Source organism: Rhinolophus sinicus, chromosome 4 (assembly GCF_057876585.1).
Source record: "Rhinolophus sinicus isolate RSI-liver-muscle chromosome 4, RSI-T2T, whole genome shotgun sequence".
Lineage (NCBI taxonomy): Eukaryota > Metazoa > Chordata > Mammalia > Chiroptera > Rhinolophidae > Rhinolophus > Rhinolophus sinicus.
This window is the reverse complement of record NC_142504.1, coordinates 12,924,665-12,945,717: the sequence shown is the minus strand read 5'-3', so window position 1 is coordinate 12,945,717 and position 21,053 is coordinate 12,924,665. Positions and strand designations below refer to the sequence as shown.

Below are 21,053 nucleotides of genomic sequence, written 5' to 3'. Positions count from 1 at the left end.
AACTCTGATAATATGTGACATCAAATCACTAGCATTTGAAATAGAACAAGTGAATATAAATACTAGAATATATTTGGGATCCTGCAGGATAATGGCTCAAAAAAAGAAAAACTGTTGACAGTATACCAGTGGTTTTCTGATGAAACTGACCTTCTGCGAGTTTCCTAGCTTCAATATAGGGAGTAAGAAACAATGGCTGTCCTGCATCTCCCCTCTGTGGTATGGACACTCGGACATTTCCGTATCTGGAGCGAAACAGCCCATCACCGCCAGGGCTGAACACCAACAGGACCAACAAAACAGTCGCCTTCCACATGGCGCCCATCATTCCGTCTGCGCCTAGGATAAAAACAATGAAATTCCACAAATGAATCAAAAGAGTAAATATTTACCATTTTACATGCAAGGCATTCATTTATTCATTCAAAAAAAGATTGTGTGTAAAGGTCCTTTACCAAACCCCTTGGATACTACCAAAATAAAACAGACCCAATCCTTGCTCATCCTGAAATCAACAGGCTAATGGGAGGCTACCCAGGGGTTTACTATGTAACCGGAGAAACAATTTATATTTCTAATACTGTGGTCTGGAAAGTAAATTCAATGCAGAATTAGTTATAAGCCTCGAGCCAACCAGGACTCTATAACTGACCACCGAATGAGTGGTAGAGACCGTTTATCCGCTACAGGAAGCAGAGAACATTTCAGGCCAAAAACCTAAGAAGGCCTTACCAAGGTCAGATGTGAATAAAGGGTGGGTGAAACTCAGACTGGCAGGAGAAATGGGCAAGGCATCATTGGTGGGTGGAATAGCTGTAGCTTGAGCAACCTTGAGACCTTACTCATCAACAGGCACTTTGTAGGGGAATTTAAAACAAACTAAGTGAATTTCTGGTTCCCTCTGCTGTCTCTTACAAAATCAGGAAACTTTGCATCCAAGAACAAAAAAGAAAGAAGGAAGAGAGGGAGGGCTCTAGAACTATCTCCGGGTCCCTACCCCAAAGCTAGTTGATAAACTCAAGAGTTAGGTCTCTCGCTTCATTAACACAGAGCTCTTCAAGGATCTTCAAATCTGATATTTGCTTAGAGTATTCACCTGGGCTGATAATAATAATGGCTTAAAATTATATGTGATTTCCCTGACTTATAAACAAACATGTAAATTAGATTTAAAATGGGCTTTCCCTTTGTATTTTTAGCTGATTTGAACCTCTTAATAAGTCAACTAGGAAAGCCAGGATGATTATCACCAGGGTTATATCACGAAAACTTGACTCAAAGGAGTGCCTTACCCAAGGACATGAACTTGGAACAATCAGAACTAGAACTCAGCCAGAGTCAGGACCAGGCGAAGGTGAGTCAGGTGGAGATGCAGGGTCAGATCTTATCGTGTGTTTTTTTTTAAATTTTGACATTTTGTTCATCATGAATTTTTTTGTCATCAATTTTTACATACTATTTATCCTGATGACTGAGTTTTTTGGCACTCTTAAATTTTACACCCAAGGTGGGTGTCTTGCTTCTTCACTTAATCCTGACCCTGCTAAGTATTATGGTGCCTACATTGATGGTGTTACATTACTCGGCATTACGCCTATTTAAGCACAATTCAAATTCTTAGTCCTAAAGTCTAAGTAAAATACATGAAATAAATAAATACGCTGCTCACTCAGATTTCTAGCTGCAAAAAGAAATATACAATTATGCAAATATAATGCCTGCTTTTGACTATTTGCTGATTTAAAATACCAAGCTATTAAAACATCTTAAAAACAAAATGTGTAAAAATCTACTAACCACATACTTATCACAACCCAATTTGGCATAATATGAAAATACTGGTTGTAGCAAATTTAAAAAGCTTTTCAGCCACATTTCCCCCATAAGATAAAAGTTTATAACTATAATTGAATTGAATATATAATCCTTGTCAAGTCTTTCACGGTTAACTTAATAGAATTCCCCTACTTAATTTAAACAAGCCCAAGAACATACAATATGTAGCTAAAAATTGCCTTTGCTTATTATTGACTATAATAAAGAACAAAATGAATTTAGAAACTGAAATTAGCTTCCCAAGAAGCCCAAGGGTAATGACCACTGTGGCACTGATAAAACATTTTTTAAATGATGTGAACTTGTGCTGATGTTTTAGTAACAGCTACTTTCATGGAATGCTTGAAATCAACAATCTTTCTAACTGGTTCAGTGGGTAAGACAATCTGTGGTATTAAAAATATACTAGAAGTTCTTCCAGTAAAAGGTTTTCTTTCTCTTTTTCTTTTTTTCTTTTTTCTTTTCCCCCTGGGGGCAGAAACAAGAAACTAAGAATGCCATCTAATTTCTCAATCTTCCTACTGCAAACCTCCAGCCCCCTTTAATGGAAGTCATTAATATTTAAATAACCAGGGTAGTTACAGCACTTCTCTTGTGAGCAGATGTTGACTCAAAGATGTTAAAGAAAGAGGTAAAACTGGTTTTCGTTTAATTGACATATTTAATTAATAAAAGTCAGAGTTGGGTCAAATTAGTAGATCTCATTAACATTTAATCAAGTAACTATTAGAGTCACGATTTCCCATGTAGGAGAATTAAAGCAACAACATTTTTCATTACACAGTTCTCATTTGACAGTCTGAATTCCTGAACTGGGCTCAGTTGTCATCTCTCCTAATGAAATGAAAGCTACTATCATGAATGGAAGTGTTTTTTTCTTAATAGCCTTCTCAAGTGTTTTTGTGTATCCTAAGATTAGCCTGAATCATTTTTATTTATTGAACATTTATTGAGTACTTTCTAAACTAATAAATTCTGTACCTGAAGCTAATGCCCACAGAAGGTGCAAGAAAAAATTGTTAACCATACACTTTAACATATGTCTATTTGAAATAATATGAAAACATTGGTGTTATTTCCAGTTCAAACATATCATATTGAAGGATTCAGGCAAACTATTCCTCTTAATAAATGTTTAGAAACAGAATAAAATCTAGGCAAATATAAAGCAATGTTGGCAGAATCAAATAAGCTAAAGGTCAAAAGTATATGATTTGCTAAAACCATCTTATTAAACTTTAAATATTATAGTTGGAAACTGCATCCAATGTTCAATAAATAAAAATGATTCAGGCTAATCTTAGGATATCACAGTGCTCTGTAGAATAAAAACAGTCAAAAATGTAAGCAATTTAATTGTTACAGTATACCAAAAAGATGAAATTATTATATATACCATGTTTCCCTGAAAATACGACCTAGCCAGACCATCAGCTCTAAGGTGTCTTTTGGAGCAAAAATTAATATAAGACCAGTATTATATTATATTATACCCGGTATTATATTATATTATATTATATTATATTATATTATATTATATTATATTATATTATTATATTATACCTGGTCTTGTGTTATATTAAAACAAGGCCAGGTCTTATATTAATTTTTGCTCCAAAAGATGCATTAGAGCTGATGGTTCGGTTAGGTCTTATTTTCAGGGAAACATGATAGCAGTGAATATGACTCTATGATAATGTTTTGGAAACTATACTAAAATATTAGATAAAGAAAAGCAGGCTATTAAAATGGATATATGGTATTTTATCCTTATTTCATACTTCTTAAGAATGTCTAAATTTTCTACGATAATTAATCTGATAATCAGAAAAATATAATTTTTGGTATTGCTTTTTTAAGACAAAGTGAAGCAACGGATAGACATGGCCAAAAAAAAAAAAACACAAAAAACACACACAAATGCTTGTTCCTGTTATTCCTTATTATTACCTGGTTATGACCTCTTGCGAAAGTTTCCTAGGAGTAAGGTTCTGTTTGCTCTTTTAGAATAGGTGCTTTTTTCTCTAACATTCTGTGAAGATGTGTCCTGATCTCCTAACACAACAGAACCTCAGAGACTCAAAGTGCATTTTCTCTTTGGTAACTATGAAGGCTCTGCATAAATGTGAGATGTTATAATAATCATAATAATTATTGCCTTCGTATTTAATTCTGCCAGGAGTAGAATTCATAACCCATATGCATACAATTGGTAGTAAGCAAATATTTGTTGAACTGATGGATCCAAACAATGAATTGTGATATTTGAGACCTAGATGAGATAACAGATGTTCATAGGGCCCAATTCTTTCGTCTTACAGACTAGAAAACTGAAGCCAGAAAAGTAAGCAAGCGACTTGCTTAAGATTATACCACTGGTGAGCAGTAGGACCCAGCATGACTCAAAGCCAGGCATCCAATCTGCTTTCCACTCCCCCATCTTTGGTTACCATCACATTCAGATATTTTAACTCTGATTTTAGCAATAGATAATAACAGCCTATAATGGTCCTAAACCTTTTCGTAGATCATCAGAGGATGTAGCAAAATAAATGAATAACTGAAACATTAACAAGTAAATCTTTCCAGAGAAATTTCGTATTTTGGAGTTCATACTAATCCAGGTTCTGCCACGACTGATTCAGGGGACCTCGGGCAAGACAGTGACTTCTCTACGTCCCAGCCAGAGTGTGAGAACCAAAGATTAGGTTTCTAGGAACTTTGAGAACCAGCTGTTCAACATAGTCATTGTTAAAAATTAACCTACAAAAACTTATCCTTCATAAGTAATATTTAAAAATGTCATAAATACTCAAAACTCATCACTTCCAACTTATTTTACTACATTTTACTATTATGTATGCTCCGGAGTTTTTGTTTGTTTGTTTGTTTGTTTATTTATTTATTTATTGACTCGTGGATGGATTATATGATAGCTTGTCACTGCGCATTTCTTTCCAAGTTTGTGTTCAATGATGTCATGTTGATAGTGTGAAGTCAGCTATGGTGGGAATATTTACACCATGGAAATCGGCAAACATCACAAGTCAGGCCTTTCCTGTATTGCCTCCCTTCCCCAGGGAGCCAGTTGTTAAACATTTACCTGCACAGGTTGGTCTCATGTTCTTATTTGGAAAATGAGCTGGAAACCATATGAAATGACCAGCAGAAGAGACAAAAAGGGAAAATCCTGCCAAGTTGTCATCTGTATGTGGAAGCATCCAACAACATAACTAGATACGCAAGGCCTCCAGAAAAGAAACCTGAAAAAGCCACTGGAAGGTGTGTGTTCCACCAACAAAAAAGAATACAAAACAAAAACTCCAGAATGAGGACAAAAAAAACAGCACATGTTTCAAGCAGCTCTGTTTTCCCTTTCTTTCCTTCCCACTTCTCTATTTTATATTACAGATTATTCTAACCAAAGGATAAAAATCCCTCATGTAATAAACATTATAGCTGTAATTAAAACATTTATTTGGAGCTCCCTTACATAGTTAACTGGTTTTAGTAACTCCCAACATAATAAAAGCATTCCCCAAAACAAACAAAAATGGGCCAACTAGTAGCAGACATTTCCATGAAATCTGTAATAAAAGAAGGGTACAAAAAAGTGGTTCCTTTATTTAAAAAAGATTCAGTCACCTCTGAAGATTATTCAAGCATATCCAAAGCATTTGAATCCTGTAATAATGGGCTATTGTGCAACCCAGAATTAAATACCAACTCAAATCCCAAATCCAGCTATTTTGCAAAAACGATTTCCATGCAAACAAATGGTGAAAGAAAACCTTTATTTTGAAGGATCCACTGTTCATCTTCCTTACGACATCATTGTAATTTCTAAAATTGATATTTGAAGCACTCTTTTCCTAGAAAGGACACAGGACATGACACACAAGGTAACAGACAACCTTTTGCTGGCACTAAGTGGCACTGAGACTTACATGCCTATCTCTTTTTCACAGGCCACCCCTCTGGCATCAGATAGTGGTGTCTAATCGTGCTAATGAATTAGTTGTCCCTATCTCTGCCACCATATCCTGGGACTCACAGGAAAGGGAGACAAACCTGAATAATGTGGCAGGTAGAGAATGAAAAGAATCAGGAAGAAGAGAAAATGTTATCTGACACTGTAATCGGGAGCTTTACCTTGAACTCTCACTCCAACCAGAAGGAAAATTTTGACTGGGAGTGGGAAATACAAAGTAGACATGTCCCAAAATGTTAGTAAGTTTTGACGTAGAAAGACCATTCCCATAATCAAAAGTGTCATCATGATAATGACACAATAGCCACCGATTATCGTATGCTGCCTATGTACAGGCACTGTGCCAATTGCTTTGTATGTGTATTTCTAACCTTTTCCATGCAAGTACTATTATCCCATTTTACAGGTGAGAAACCGATCCTCAGAGAATGTAACTTACATGCCCAGGTTCACAAAGCTAAGACGTGGCAGAGCAATAAGAGGCCAGTCCTTATTAGTCTCCAAAGACCACTCTATATGGCTCCAATACCAGCATCTCTCAAAATGGGCTGTGTGGGCCTGCGTCCCTACTCCCTATTCAGGTAAGTTTGGGAATACCACATACTATAGCCCCTCAGAATTAAATTATTATGTCACCGAGAAGTTTTGCTGTAAATAAATGTGTTAAAACTTTACCCCAGTATTTCCCAAACCAACAATATTTGATAAGACTTTTTATTCTTTTGTAATATCTAAAAACGTAATGGAACACATTCTGTGATCTTTATTCATTCAACCGATTATGTTGGAGGAGCAAATATATCCTAGGCTCCCCTTGCTCCAAATGCCCTCAAAAAAGTATTTGGGCTAAAAAAATAGTTTGGTCGGGAAACACATCTCTGGGTGAAACCAGCCTTGAGGAAGCAGTGCAAAGGCCCTGAGGTGCAAAGAAGCTTTGTTTAGTGTTGGTTGATGGGCGTACAGTGAATAAAGGAGGAAGTAGTACATGATGAGTTTGGAGAGTAGTCATGGGCAACAGCACATGTCGAATCTTATCTGTATTCATAAGCATTAGCATTTTATTCTAATTGTGATGGGAGACCAATGGAGGCTTTGAAGTAAGGGAATAGTATGGTCTGACTAGAATTGTGAAATGTGAAATGATCACTCTGATTGCTATGCTATGTAGCAAGAGGACTTTAGGAGAATAAGGATGGATCAGGGCACCACTTAGGAGGCATTAATGATTATGTAATAATCCAGCAGAGATGAGCGAGGCTGGGGCCAGGGAGTAGCAGTGGAGGTGGTGAGAAGACGTCAGCTACATTCTGAAGGCACAGCTACCAATATTTGTTAATAGACTGAAATACAGTGGCTGAGGGGCAAAAAGAAGCAAGGATGACTCCTAAGTTTTTTGCCCAAAGTGACTGCATGAATTTTTATGGGTTGAATTGTTTCCCCCCAAAAGATATGTTGAAGTTCTAACCACCAGTCTTTCAGAAGGTGACCTTCTTGGGAACTAGTGTCTTTGCAGATGTAACTAATTAAACTGGAATGAGGTCATACTGAACTAGGGTGGGCCTTGAATCCAATATAGCCCGTGTCCTTCTAACAGGAGAGAAATACAGAGAGGGAAAAAAATGCCATTTAAAGACAGAGGCACAGGGAGGTGACAGACATGTGTCAGCAGAGGCAGAGATTGAAATGATGCATCTACAGGTCAAGAAACAAGGATTGCTGACAAACAATAGACAGGGAGGCATTCTTCCCTCGGTGTCAGAGGGAGCATAGCCCTGGCAACATGCTGATTTTGGACCTGTAGCCTGCAGGACGAAGAGACACTACATTTCTGTTGTTTTAAGCCACCAGTTTGTGATGCTTTGTTATGACTGCCCTAGGACACTATTGCATGTGAGTGGGACCACACTTGAGGCTGGAAAGACTGTGGAAAGTCAGCATTGTTTATTTGACTGTGACGCTATTCTTAGAAAAGCCCTAATTCCAATGCTTTCTATAAGATACATCCAGGTGAGGAAACTAAGTCCTAGGTTGAATAGTTTCTCAAGTCCTGGGTTAATTTTCTCAAGACCTCCTTTCCCCACTCAGACATTAAGTAGTAAAGCTGAAATATGAAGCCAGATCTAGAAGTTTCCAAATCGCTTATGTTTCCCATATGTCACTGCATAAATGACATAAGGTGACAAAATCTGCCTCCAGGCAAATTCTGACAAAAGCAGAATTCTGAGTAAACTGGATTATCTGCACATACCGTTTGTAAGACTCACAGGTGCTGAAATTGCAAGTGATTTAAGTACATGTTTATTTTCAAAGAAGTGAAAACTCACATGCCCAGACTTCGCTTTACAATGAATTTCTAGTGTACTTCCTTCGGTTTTAAAATTAGTTTTTTTTTGAGGGGTGTAAGTGGCGGGGTGGGGGGGTGGGGGGGTGGCTGAAGCCCTAAGTCCTTTCAGACTCATGAGAAATGCCATGTCTGCCACTGAGAAATTCTTCACTTTCACTGAGGTAAAAATGCAGCCCTATTCCTTTCAGAATCGGCCTTTTTGCTCCCTACTATGACTGCATTTTTCAAATTAAAAAATTAGGATACGCAGTGTAGCCAATAGAAGGGTAAGACTGGGCCCAATGGAAGAGGATATTTTATATGAGAATGAACCTCGGAAATTCTGAATGTTGTCACCTTAACCATCACTAGCTGAGGTGACAAGAAATTCCTGCCTGATTCCAAAAGAGGTACGATTATTATTGAGAGCAATTGCCTTCGATTACTTTAGTAATTACTCTAGCTGATTTCCTCAGCTCTTTCCCACACATGGTCTCATTTGATCTTCACTGCAACTCTTGAAAAGAGTTAGGACAGCTCCTCCACAGAGGCCCATGTGGATGGAGCACCTTCCCAAGAAATGACACCAGTCAGTCGCACAGCTGGGACAAACTCCAAGTTCAAGGCGACCATCCACTCAGTTAATAAACAACTATATCTTTAGCTTTTTTAACTATGTGCCAGACTCCAGTCTAGGCATAGAGAACAAAAGAGACAGCGTGTCTCTGCCTTTATGAAGCTTACCGTCTAGGGGGAAGAGAGAGATGAGAGTTAAGAAAATTAAAGCAAGATAAAGGGTTAGAGAGGGTGGGGTCAAGGAGCGGTATTATTTTAGATCGAGTGGTCAGGGAAGGCCCTCTGAAGAGGTGACATCTGAACAGATCTGAAGGACATGAGAGAGTTCCACGTGAATATCTACAGAGAAGAGAGCTCAAGGCTGGAGAACAGTGATTGCAAAGGCCCTGTAATAGGAGGCAGAAGCCAGTGTGTCTGGAGTCCAGCAAGTGATGGGGAGAGTGGTACAAAGTGGGGTCAGGTGTCAGATCATGCAGGGTGTTCAAAGCTACCACATATTTGGGGGTTCACTTCTTCCCAGTTATGATGTTTCCATCAGTGGTGAGTCTGGCCTCTTGCCACCCTCCTGCTCACTCTACCACGGGTGGAGGGCAGGGGATCAGAGATGGAAAAATGTACGTGATTTTGGGTCAATGGGGCATGTTAGTCTCAACTCCCTTGCTGTCCCCACAGGAAGCAGTGCTTTCCTCTCTCCACCTCGTGTTGGCCTATGAATGGCTGAGCAAGACTTCTCAGCTATGGACTTTAGTCACAGGAAGCACACTTGTCCAGAAGTAAAAGCTCCAACCCAGCCCAGCGTCTCTCAGGAATAAAGGTGATAGTTTGTGACCCACCTGCCTTGCTCTATTGTCTTCTTAGTTTCCCCAGAACTCAGGCAACGGAGAGAAGTTTGCTATTTTGGGGGCGCCCTCAGAGACCTTAACAGGGGTCTCTGGGATTTGAGTTTTATTCTAAGTGTAAAGGGCTGGAATTTGTTTTCCCCACTGCACCCCACTGTGTAACGCTGCAAACATTTCATCGTACCTGTAACTGCACAAAGGCAGCTTCCCCCACATAATCAGAACAGTCTGAATTTCCCATACAGTCTGGTTTGCCCACACCAGCCCTGAAAAGCTATGAGAGTTGTGGGAAATGATTTCTAAAATCAAACCAGTCAAACTATCTGCACACAGCTAATCAAAGGTGTTGCCGCAAAGTCACAAAAGGACGATTTAGCAAGAACAAAAGGATGCAGAACTGAATCCCCTTAGTACAAGGATTTTAAAATCACGTGTGCATAGTATTCGAAGTGGGGACAACAGGAGAAACCCCATAGACTTGCTCACCTGGTTCTTGAGCTATGGAAATGCCCTCTATTACTGCTTCTGTCTGCAATTTCTAAAAGCAAAAAAACTACTGTCACCCTTTTACTTGCTGTATTCTGGCTTCTGTCCATACCATCTTGCCAAAATCATCAATGACCTCCAATCTCAAAACAGAAGTTTCCATCTTTATCTTGATTGACTTCTCTGACATGTTGACATTACCCCTTTGATAAATTTAGTTGCCTAGCCTTCTGTAATCTGTGCTTCCATGGATTTTCTAGAATGTTCCTGTCATGCAGGGACTCAGCTCCCACTCCCTGCACAAGAATGCAGGATATGGTGAGGCCAAAAAGGAACACCAAGAGAGCCATAGATGGAGTCATGCCACTATCGTCTCGCGGGCGGCTGGGTTGGAGACACAGGAAGCAGGAGCAACCTGCCGTCCGCTTCTCTGCCAACAACCAACCCCCCCCCCCCCCACAGAGTAGCCATGGCAGTTCTATCAGTGGTTAATGGCTAACCGGTAACAGCTGATGGCCATCTACTACCTGAGCCAGCACCTTTCCACGTGAGGCCGAGAGCCTGGAAACTGCTCTCTGGGACTCTGTCCCCACAGTTCTCCTTCATAATTCCCTCTTCCTCTGCCTTCCCTTACATAATGGGTTTCCCAGGTTCTATCCCTGACCCACTGCTCGTCTCACTCCAAACACTCTCTCCAGAGTGGCCTCATCACGTTAAGTAGCACCTTCTATTGACACAGCTCAAAATAACATCTCTTCTTAAAAGCTTCAGGCCCATCCAGCCAACTGCCCGAAGAACATTTTTCACCTGATGACCCATGGGCATATTAAACTCAACTTGTCCAACTAGAACCTAATCCTGCTGCTAAAACATAGTGAACCAGACACATTTATTTCTGTTCTCTCATAAAACCCTTCTGAAGTGAAAGTTAAGACATGTTTAAAAGGTATAAACCCCACAGCCCCCCCAAATAGCAAGTAAGACAGGTCAATTTTTGTTGTTAGATGGAAAGTGAACAAATAGTTTTTCAGAGAAAACTATAAAGTAGAATATAGATGAGAAACAAGCTAATTCACATTACAAAACCACAGAAACACTCCCAGATGCTACGTACTGGACCAAGACAAACGTGAGTCATGGGTGAACATAAGGATTGGTGGGTGTCTGTAACAGCAGGGAGACACTCTGATCCTTCCCTGACTCCAACAGGAAAGGAGAGACTTATTCTGTAGAAAATGTATTCTTTGGAAAATTAAACCAGAGAAACTCTAGACTTGGAAATATGAAACACGGCGAAAGTTGGGGAAGGGGTACCTGATTAAAAACTGCAGACCAACGCTCCCCTTGAACTTGAATGTACCCCAAACACACCGCTTGAACACTCAGCTCAAAGAAAGCTGGCAGCAAACACTATAGTCCTCAATCTCTCACCCTGCACTGGAGACTGAAGGATTCTTCTCTGGAATAAATGAAAGCTCTTACAGAAAGGACCTATCCATACTGACACATGAGGTCCTCCAATGAAACTTCTTGGACCTGCCAATCAATTCCAGGGAGCCAGGGAGCTGCTGACAAATCCCTTCCCACAGTGGAGCTTTCAACCAGCAACTTAGTTTCTCACATTTAACATATAACCAGAATGCAAAGAACCACTGGATATTGCAGGAAAGCTTCTAATTTGAAAGAAAAACCAAAAGAAAGTACTTGGAGAAAAAAAAAAAAAAAAAACACCTCAAAAGAAACAGGAGTGCGAGGAACAGAAGAGCTCTTTGAAAACAAACAAACACCTTTAAGGAGGTAAGAGGAGACATTGCATTCATCAAACAATGGAATGCTGTCTTAAAAAGAAACAAAGAACAAGAACACACTCCTGAAAATTAAAAATAGGGTAGTAGCAATTTGAAATTTTTATAAAAGAGTGGGACAATAAAATCACACGACTCTCCCAGAAAAATAAAACTAAAAGAGAAAAGGACTTAAAAAATAGGAGAAAAAACATAAGTAGGAGATTTGTTCTGGAAAACCAAAACCAACATCTGAGTAATGAAAGTTCTAGAAAAGGGAGGCAAATAAAATTCAGGGGAGGAAATTATTAAAGAAATAATACAAAAACATTTAGTAGAGGTATAGACATGGTTTGCAGATTTAAAGGGACTATCATTTTCCCAGATCAAGGAATGAAATGACATAGAACAGTTTCCATAAACTTGAGAGGGAGATAGAAAGAGAAAGAGAGGGAGGGAGGGAAGGGGGGGGGGGGAGAGAAAGAGAGAGAGAGAGAAAACAAAAAGAATCAAGAACCAGAATGGTATTGCAGTTTTCAATAGCAGCAACAGCAACTAAAAGATACTGGTGACAAAAGCCTTAAAAATTCTAAGAGGAAAATGATTTCCAAACTAGAATTGTATACTCAGCCAAACTATCAAACAAGTGTGACGAGAAATCAAAGAAATGTTCAGGTTCATGAGGTTTCAAAAAATTGGTTCTCGTATGCCACTTCTCAGAAAGGTACTGGCAGATGTGTTCCACCAAAACAAGGAAGTAAACCAAAAAAAGAAAGAGATGGCGTCCCAGTACCAGGGAAACTAAGGCAGGAGAGAGGACCCAGGTTGACAGCTCTGCTAAAGAGCCGCCAGTGCAGACTGGAGCCGAAGGGAAGAGCCTCAAGAAAAACAATACATACTGACTCCCCCATGAAAAACCATATCCATAAAGATACTACAGTTCTTTAGTCACCAGGCTTGGACAGAAGTCCTGATAGTGACATAGAGAACTAAGCAATCCAAAAAGAGGCAATTTCTAACTCGAAGAACATCAAACTATTCAAGGAAGGCACTGCAGTTTGAGTATACTACTTAGCTTACCGGTGAGGAATAGCTACATAATAAATAAACATAAGGTATGGTTTCAGCAAGAACAACAAAAAAATTCTGTAACCATTTGGACAGGATGGAAGGGAGGCAAGCTGGGACATAAGTAAGGGATGTAAGAGCACGAAATTCTCTCCTTTCTTTATAGGAAGTCAACAGAAAAATACCTCAAATTGATAAAAAGTACAACTCTAAATCAAGGAAGAAATCAAGAAATCAGGAGGCAGATTAGGCAGAATACTTAGAAACTGGAGTGAAATACCAGAAGAAACAGGTGAAAGCATGGGGAAGACACTTCAAAGATAAGAGAAACGTGGAAGATGAAGAGGATTAAATTTTTATTATGAAAACTGCACTATGACTTGGATTTTTCACCCATGTGTGTGAATTGACAAAACTCAAAAGTAATTAAGAGTAAGTTAGAAACTAACCCTATTATCTTCTTCTCTAAATGTGTCCCTACTTCTCTATTTTCTACCTCGGTTAAAAATACTCTCAAGCGCTAAAGCTGACAACTCCCTGTTCTTGACTATCTGTTTCTGTCTTGCTGCCTTCCCACAGCCAAGCAACCGCCACTGAATCCCCTGGATAGTTTTCATTTCCCCCACTCCTCTCTAACTCGACTCCCATGCCCTCAACCGGGGACTTGCCATTACTTACCTGGACCATTGCAAATCTCCAAGCTAATTTCAAATGAATTCCCCACTCTCCTCATTTGCTGTTGCCTCTCCTATTTCCTTGGGCCGTGGGCTTTATATCTTCTCTAACTTCATTGCACAGCAGTTGATAACCACTCCATAGGCAAGATATAAGCATAAAGTAGGAAGTGGATAAAGAGCAGCATGGAGCTGAAGAAATCAATAGCAAGGAGGTTGCAGGAGACCTTGTAGACGTGCTCAGAGTCTTCTGTCTCTAGTGACTAGAAACTACTGAGGGCTTTATAATTTGAAAAGACTATCATGGCCATACTGTAAGGATGGGTTTAAACTAAAATGACATGGACAGAGAGACCATTTAATAGGCCTTGTAATAATCCAGAATAAAGATGATGAGGCCTAAGCTAGGGCAGGGCAATAGGAATAGCATGTACAGGGCAGACTTGAAATTAATTAGAAGGTAAAATTCACAGAACTTGTGAGTGACGAAATATGATATGTGGAAATAGAACGGAATCGAGGATGACTCCCAAATTTGACTTAGGTGGCTGGGCAGACGGTGGCATCATTAACTAAGATCCCCCACGACTTGATTTTGCCATGGAAGTAACGGACCAGTGCTTGAGAAAGAAAGGGGGGGGGGGACAGAGAGCGGGGGTGGGGGGAGAGAGAGAGAGAGAGAGACATGAACGCATACCAGATCCCCGAGTAAGTGAAAACCAACCTCCTGGTCATCACATTCTGATGTTCCCAGAACACTGACAATACCCAGACCCAGGGCTGTACTGCAGCTGCCAAATGACTGACACCCTTTTTTTCTGAGCAGTGACTGCTTTCTTACCAATGTGTCCCCAGCCTCACTTCGTTCCCCCACCCCCTGAACAAAGACTGCTGAGATAGTCAGTTGCTAATCGGCCATGGCTAGTGGACAGCCCCCAATCCAATGGGTCCCCTTCTCACCCACTCAGCACAAGGCCACACGTTTCAGAGGCCTCGTCCTATGATGTCCCCGATCCTTTGAGCGTGCATCTTCCTTTGCTGCAGGTAAGCTAATAAAACTAACTTTGTGTCATTACGAGTGTATTCCTGGTAGTCTCTCATCTGTGGGTTTAACATCCCCTGGAAGGGTGTACTGAGACCAGGTAGAGAAGTTAGGGAGGCCACAAAATACAGAGAGAAGGGACAGGACGCTAAGGGCAGCTGACGGCTCTCTGTATTATTCTGAGACAAGCAGGAAAGCCTTTGCCACAGTTCCTGAATATACAGAACTCCCCCCTAAACCAAGTGAATCCTACAAACACTCCAATACTTAGAGGGAGAGAAAAACAAAAACGAAAACATTATTTCCAGTAGATTTGTTAATGGCTAGTAATATTCTTCATCAAGAAACCCAGTAAGGAAGTTTTCATGTTCGGAATCAGCTATGGCTGTACTTTCCCCCCTTGTATCAAACATAAACTCCACAAAGGAGTTTAAATTTATAGGGTCCACACAGACTCAGAATGGGTTTGTCTTTAACTTTCCACATTTCTGGCCGCTCAGCTTTGCCCCAGCCCGGTCTTTCCTACAACAACCACATCTCCTGGTCCTTTCAATCATAGATGCCTCTCCACTCTTTTCCACATACAGTTTTCTCTCTTTTAACAGGACTCAATTAATTAGATATTTTCCAGGTATATGCTCAAGTGTAAGATACTTTGCTAAAACTTGTGGGGGAGTCGAAGATGAAAAAGAGAGACCTATACAAAACCCAATAGTTCCAGGCAGACTGAGTGTGTGCTAGAATAAGGCGCAAGAAACTCAGTTCTCTAAGCCACTGCCAATCAATACTGCACTTATTCCAGTCGTCGTGGGTAATGACCTCACTCCCATTCCGAGTCCCACTGCCAGTTGTGCAACTGGCTACTTTGAACTTCAGGAAAGAAGGAGGAAGAAAACAGCACAATCTTTTTGACTACCGGAGTCAATTACAATCCATTACAGAGCTAATACAATCTTGCAGATAGCCCTGTATCCTATCCCACCTTCTCTCCAGACTCACAGTGGAAGGAAAGTGAGGAGAAAGAGGAAAGTGACCTTACACGTATAAACAAGCGGGACAACGGGAAAAGCAGAAGACTGATGGAGTCAAACAAACAAATAAATGAATTAAAAATAGAGCTTTCCTCTAGTTCACTCTGAAAGAAATCAGCAGAGGGTTTGAAAGTGTGATCTTAAGGAGAATTAAGAAGTGATTGCTAAACTCAGCCTCAGGGGCTGTCATTTCTGAGAGGTTTGACACTTCCTGCAGAGTTTAAGAAGTTGGGTGGAAATAAGACAAGGCCAGAGGGCAGACACACCACTAATAATAATCAATTGAGTAATTTTGAGCTGAAAAGACTGCCAAGCCAGAGGGACCACAGGAAGGAACCCATGTGCGCAAATACCTAACACGATACCTGGCACGTGGTAAGCAGTTAGGAAGTGATGGTGTCCAATGGGAATGGCAGGAAGGATTCAGCCCCACAGCTTCAAAACCCTGTACATTTCGACAAAATACTTCTATTTTGAGTAGAACCACACTACTGTTCATTGTTATAGTGGCAGATACATGAGATGATATACGTACATATACAGAGGGTGCCAAAAAATGTATGCACATTTTAAGAAAGGAAAACCATATTAAAATTGTAAGGGGGGGCGGTGATAGATGAGGGTAAAGGGATCAAATATATGGTGATGGAAAGAGAACTGACTCTGGGGGGTGAGCACACAATGTGATATATATAGATGATGTAATACAGAATTGTACACATGAAATCTATGTAACTTGACTAACAAGTGTCACCCCAACACATTAATTTAAAAAATTGTAATAATATATACAGATAACAAAAGATGAATACAAGTCACATTTGACTTCTGCAATGACAAGAGGTGCTCAAAGTGGTTACCATCAGCGTCCAGACACTTCTGATGACGGCAAACTACTGCTTGAGCAACATTGACCAAAGTGTCCACTTGTATACAATTTTTTGGCACCCCCGGTATAAACCTATACCAGGTACTGCAGAAAGACAAAGGACTGTCCCTGCCCTCACCTTCTAGCTGAGGCCTTGGAACAGTCCCTGGCCACAGAGTAGATGCTAAATAAATCTATTTTCTAATAAATTGCCTTGTCAGTGGTACAACAATTAATAAAATGGGTTTACAGAGCTGAACATTTATTTATTCAGCCCATTGAGCCTGTACTAAAGTATTATATTGGAAGGGGGGGGGGTATTTGGGTTGCTACATATTTGGATGAAGGCTTGGCGACCATGCATCAGGAATATGTGTCACACCTGAGGTTTGGTTTGGAAAATATGACCACCATCAGGATAGGTTGTTGTGGTTCCCACATTAAGTAGGTGCTGCCTTCTGAAAATATAGACTAATTCATGAAATTACCTGGCTTCCTAACATTTGGAAATGGTTTATATGGATAAAGCACTGTATATTTTAAGTCCTAGGTAAAAAAGTATTTAACTTTCTCTCTTCCCTCCCCACTCCTGCCTTATTCCCCTCACCCTGCCCCTTGCCTCCTATCATGGGAGTAGGAACGACTCCACTCTACTGGTGTGCACATGCTTTTTAGTCTGTGACTCTTGTAAGTTATCAAGGAAAACTGTGGCTACAACAACACTGTAGATAGAACTGTCATTAAAATGCTAACTGACCGTGAACATCAGTATTTCTTTTTCTGTTCCAAGAACTCATATTCAGAATTCCCTCAAGGTCTTGTCCTTCTTTTCTTTGTCCCTACATTCTCATTCAACCACCCCTTGGTCACGAATTGCTGGTCCAGATCGTTGTTCAGTCCCGACTTTGCTGTTGGTCTCTCTACTCTTAGCTGACACCTCCACGTGGGTACCCAACTGGTCCCTCAAACCCAATCAAGTCATAACCTCCTCCTCCGACTTCCCTGTCCTTAATGGCACGCTATCTTTGTAGATGCCTGAGCTCTAAAGCCAAGTCCTCACGTCAAATCACTCACCAAATCCCACCTTTCTTCCTCTTTTCAGTCTCTGCAATCCATTCTGTTCACAGTTTGACTGTTACTAGTCCCAGGACATTTGCCAAACCTCCTAACTCATCTCTCAGACTTCAGTCCCCCTTCCCCCAATTCAGCCTAACCCTAGTGCCCAAAAGAGCTTTTTAGAGCACAAGATACTCCCTTCTCCTCAAATGCCTTCCAGGGTGAAGTACAAACTTCCTGCTATGAAATGCAATGTCTTCCACAATGCGACTCCAGCATAACCTTCTAGGCCCAAGTCACATGAGCCCTTCACAAACTCTAAGCTCCAGCCAAATTAATCCCTTTGTTGTTCCCTAACTTTACTCTGCTGTTTATGTCTCTACAGTTCAGTACGGCTCCGGGCAAACAGTAGGCACTAATCAGTATCAGTTGAATGAGAAGAGAATTTAGGTGGGGGGATGCACTGTAAAACTCTTTCCACTTTTCTTTTCTGAATGTTTTAAAATTTTTATAATCAAACATTGGGAAAAATATCAGTTAAGTGAATAAATGGATGAAGGAATGCATCCCTTGAGAGCTGACTTATCTCCTCCCCAGAGAACCACACAAGTCCAAGAAAATACTGTATTTCCCTGAAAATAAGACCTAGCCGGACAACCAGCTCTAATGCGTCTTTTGGAGCAAAACTTAATATTTATTAATATAGTAAAATAAGACCGGGTCTTATATAATACAATATAAGACCGGGTCTCATATTAATTTTTGCTCCAAAAGATGCATTAGAGTTGATTGTCTGGCTCTTATTTTCGGGGAAACGGGGTATGTCAAGAGGTCTTTTTGAAAGATGAGTAGTGGGTGGGAGATAGAGTCCCAAAAGAAAAAGGAGAAAGTCCTTAAAGGATGCCCTAAATAAGTATTTGAGCCAATAAACAACCGTAGCAATTTAAAACCACTAACTAGAATCAGAATAGGGAGAAAAAGGTTAACAGATAAGACTCAAGAACATTGGAAAGATGCTAAGAATTTGCTTTTCCACATATAGAGTCAGTCCCCCCACCCCCATCTTGCTCCCCAGGCTCTAGGTCAAAGCAATAAAAGAGAAACATGTGGTTTCTTGCTCAAGGCTGTACCTGCAATATCTAGGATGGAGAATCTCAATACTCTGCTTTCAGTTCATTTACACTTAGGAGCACAGGTTTTATAAAGAAAGCACCTGCTCACTGTCCTATAACCTGTGTCCATTATTGCTTAAGTCTTTGAACTTGCAAATATATAGCATAAAAGTTCAAACTCTATTTCTGGTTTTGGCCAGGAAAATACTGTTCTTAGCTTTCTGCTCAGCTTACCCCTCTCCCACGTCAGCATGGATATGAACGAGTCATTCTTCTACATTCATCTTTCTAATTATGAGAGACTTCCCTACTTAAGTCCTTTTAAATGTTCTTGGTTCAGTCCATGAAAACTCCACATTATTAAACCCCTGGGAATGTTAAACTAAAGTAATCACGTTTGCTCTTTTAATAATAGATGAACTGTATTTCCTCTTAAGAATTGGGCATGGCCTATTTACCTTGGGTATTTGGGTGTTAATAATTAACGGTTATGTGATATTATCTGGCAGTAACTAAGCTCTTCCTCTCTCACTGTCTTAGTTCTGTGCATACCAGAGTAGTATTCAACACTTAGGTTTTCCTCTAATAAAGCATATGCTTCCAGAAACAAAAACAAAGTCATTAACAAAATACGCTCAGGCTGTTTGCTTCTTGTTTTCATTTTTTCCAGGGGAGTTAACTGGTAAGCCCAGCAGACTTGCTGAACTCTCTTCTAAGTCATTTGAGCTCCCTGTCAGTCAAAGCCCACTTATTTCTCTGGCTATAAAATCAGCCTTGTCGAACCTGACTGTAAATTGGTTTATAAGCTGTGGGGCCAATTATGTCCCTCCGAAACAACCAACTCCTGTAAAAGAAGAAAACAGCTTCTTGCTAAGAACACTGGCAGAACATTATAAAGGGTTTCCCATGGACTTGATTCACCTGGGATAGAAGTCTAGAAAGCCCGATCAGCCAAAGGGTTTTTAACAACTGTACAGACTTTCACATGCCAACAAAGCCAGTGCTTTTCCAAAAATGTTCCAAGTTATTTTTCAAATTTGTAAAATGCATTCTAGTTGGACCTCTTTTTTCTCCTTATATCTCTGTTCTTACTCACCCCACACCAAAAAAAGTAACAAGTGGATGTACATTGAGGGGGAGAGGGAAAGAAGTGTCTTCTAAATGGGGAAGCGAAGGCTGAGTAAACTTAAATCATCTGCTCAAGGTCACCAGCTAGCAAAAGGCAGAGCTGGGATTTAAATTCGTAAATATGCCAAAGCCCATTTCCCCCCCATTACACCAAGCTGATCTGAAAGGTATTGGATGCTTCCATTTCATACACGTCTCTACGTGTCTCACTGGTTCCTACCAACTCCCCCGCAAGGACCAAATCCACTTGGCAGGAAGCTGCTTCCACCTGTCCCATGCCCGGGTTTTCTCGTAATCCCACATCCCAGGAATAAGTCCTTGTGGTGTGCTTTCCCTTCCTTCGCTCAAGTCAGGTCTTTGGGGGGGCATGCTCAAATCAAGACATTTTCCACTTCCACTCCTTCACAGCACCCTGAAATCAAAGCACCCCAAAGAGACGTGTTGAGGAAGGAAGGGGATGGTGTTCGAGCCTCGCACCGAGCGTAACGGAGGACCCCACCGCTTCGCGCTTCCCTGCAGGGGTTCCTGAACTAGGAGGCGCCTCCTGGTCTGAAAGAAGCCCAGGTGCGACCGCCTCTGATTGTGCCACGGGCCCTCGGGAGTGTTCTCCAGGTGGAGCGCACTCAGAGCCCCGTGCCAAACATCCCCAAGTATCTCAACCTGGAAGCTCCGAGCCCGCCAAGCCCACCTGAACTCAATCGTACTCCACGGCACTTCCTTCCATCCGCCCTGCGCTCCCGCGTCCCGAGACGTGGTGAGGACCCGCTGCGCACGCTCGACTCCCGGAGACCCGCGCACTTACGCAGGGCAGTCGGCGCTCCTTCCCGCTTCGCGATGCGCGCAGACCCGAGCCCTCCGGTCCCCGCTGCGGTTCCCCAAGCCGGGAGAAGTCGAAGAGCCTTTCCCCTCGCACTTCCCGGTCACAAGAACCCCGCAGAAAGCGAGCTTTTGAAGGCTCCTGTTGGCCACTCGACGTGACCGAGACCTATCAGCCGAAGGTACGTCCCCCCCACACCCTCCCCGCGACCTGGCCGCGCCCCGTCACCCCCCCCCCCCCGCCCCGCCCCAGCCTGGGAGAAGCCAGCAGCCCCAGTGTGGAACCTTAAAAATGAGCAGAGAAAGATCTGCTGCGCTGTGGCTCCTTTTGTTTGTTCGTTTGTGTTTTGAGTTTCTCTCCCACTTTTTTAAAAGCTGTTATCTTAGAATTTCTACACTGTATTTTAAAATTATTTCCCCACG

General features: G+C 41.1%; 1 protein-coding gene across 2 annotated transcripts in view; it reads right to left on the bottom strand.

The window, feature by feature from the left end:
- Positions 1–20,757, bottom strand: part of CPVL (carboxypeptidase vitellogenic like) — a 112,022-nt gene extending 91,265 nt beyond the window's left edge. The window contains exons 1-2 of one of the 2 annotated variants that reach the window (XM_088797676.1): positions 20,617–20,757; positions 151–339 (exon numbers count right to left, since the gene is read on the bottom strand). In XM_088797676.1, the coding sequence (XP_088653802.1) occupies positions 151–328 (178 nt within the window). In that variant the 5' untranslated portion in view covers positions 329–339; positions 20,617–20,757. Of the gene's footprint in view, positions 1–150; positions 340–20,502 lie in introns of both variants that reach the window. The other variant, XM_088797677.1, reaches the window with a different exon arrangement.
- Positions 20,758–21,053: the final 296 nt, after the last annotated feature.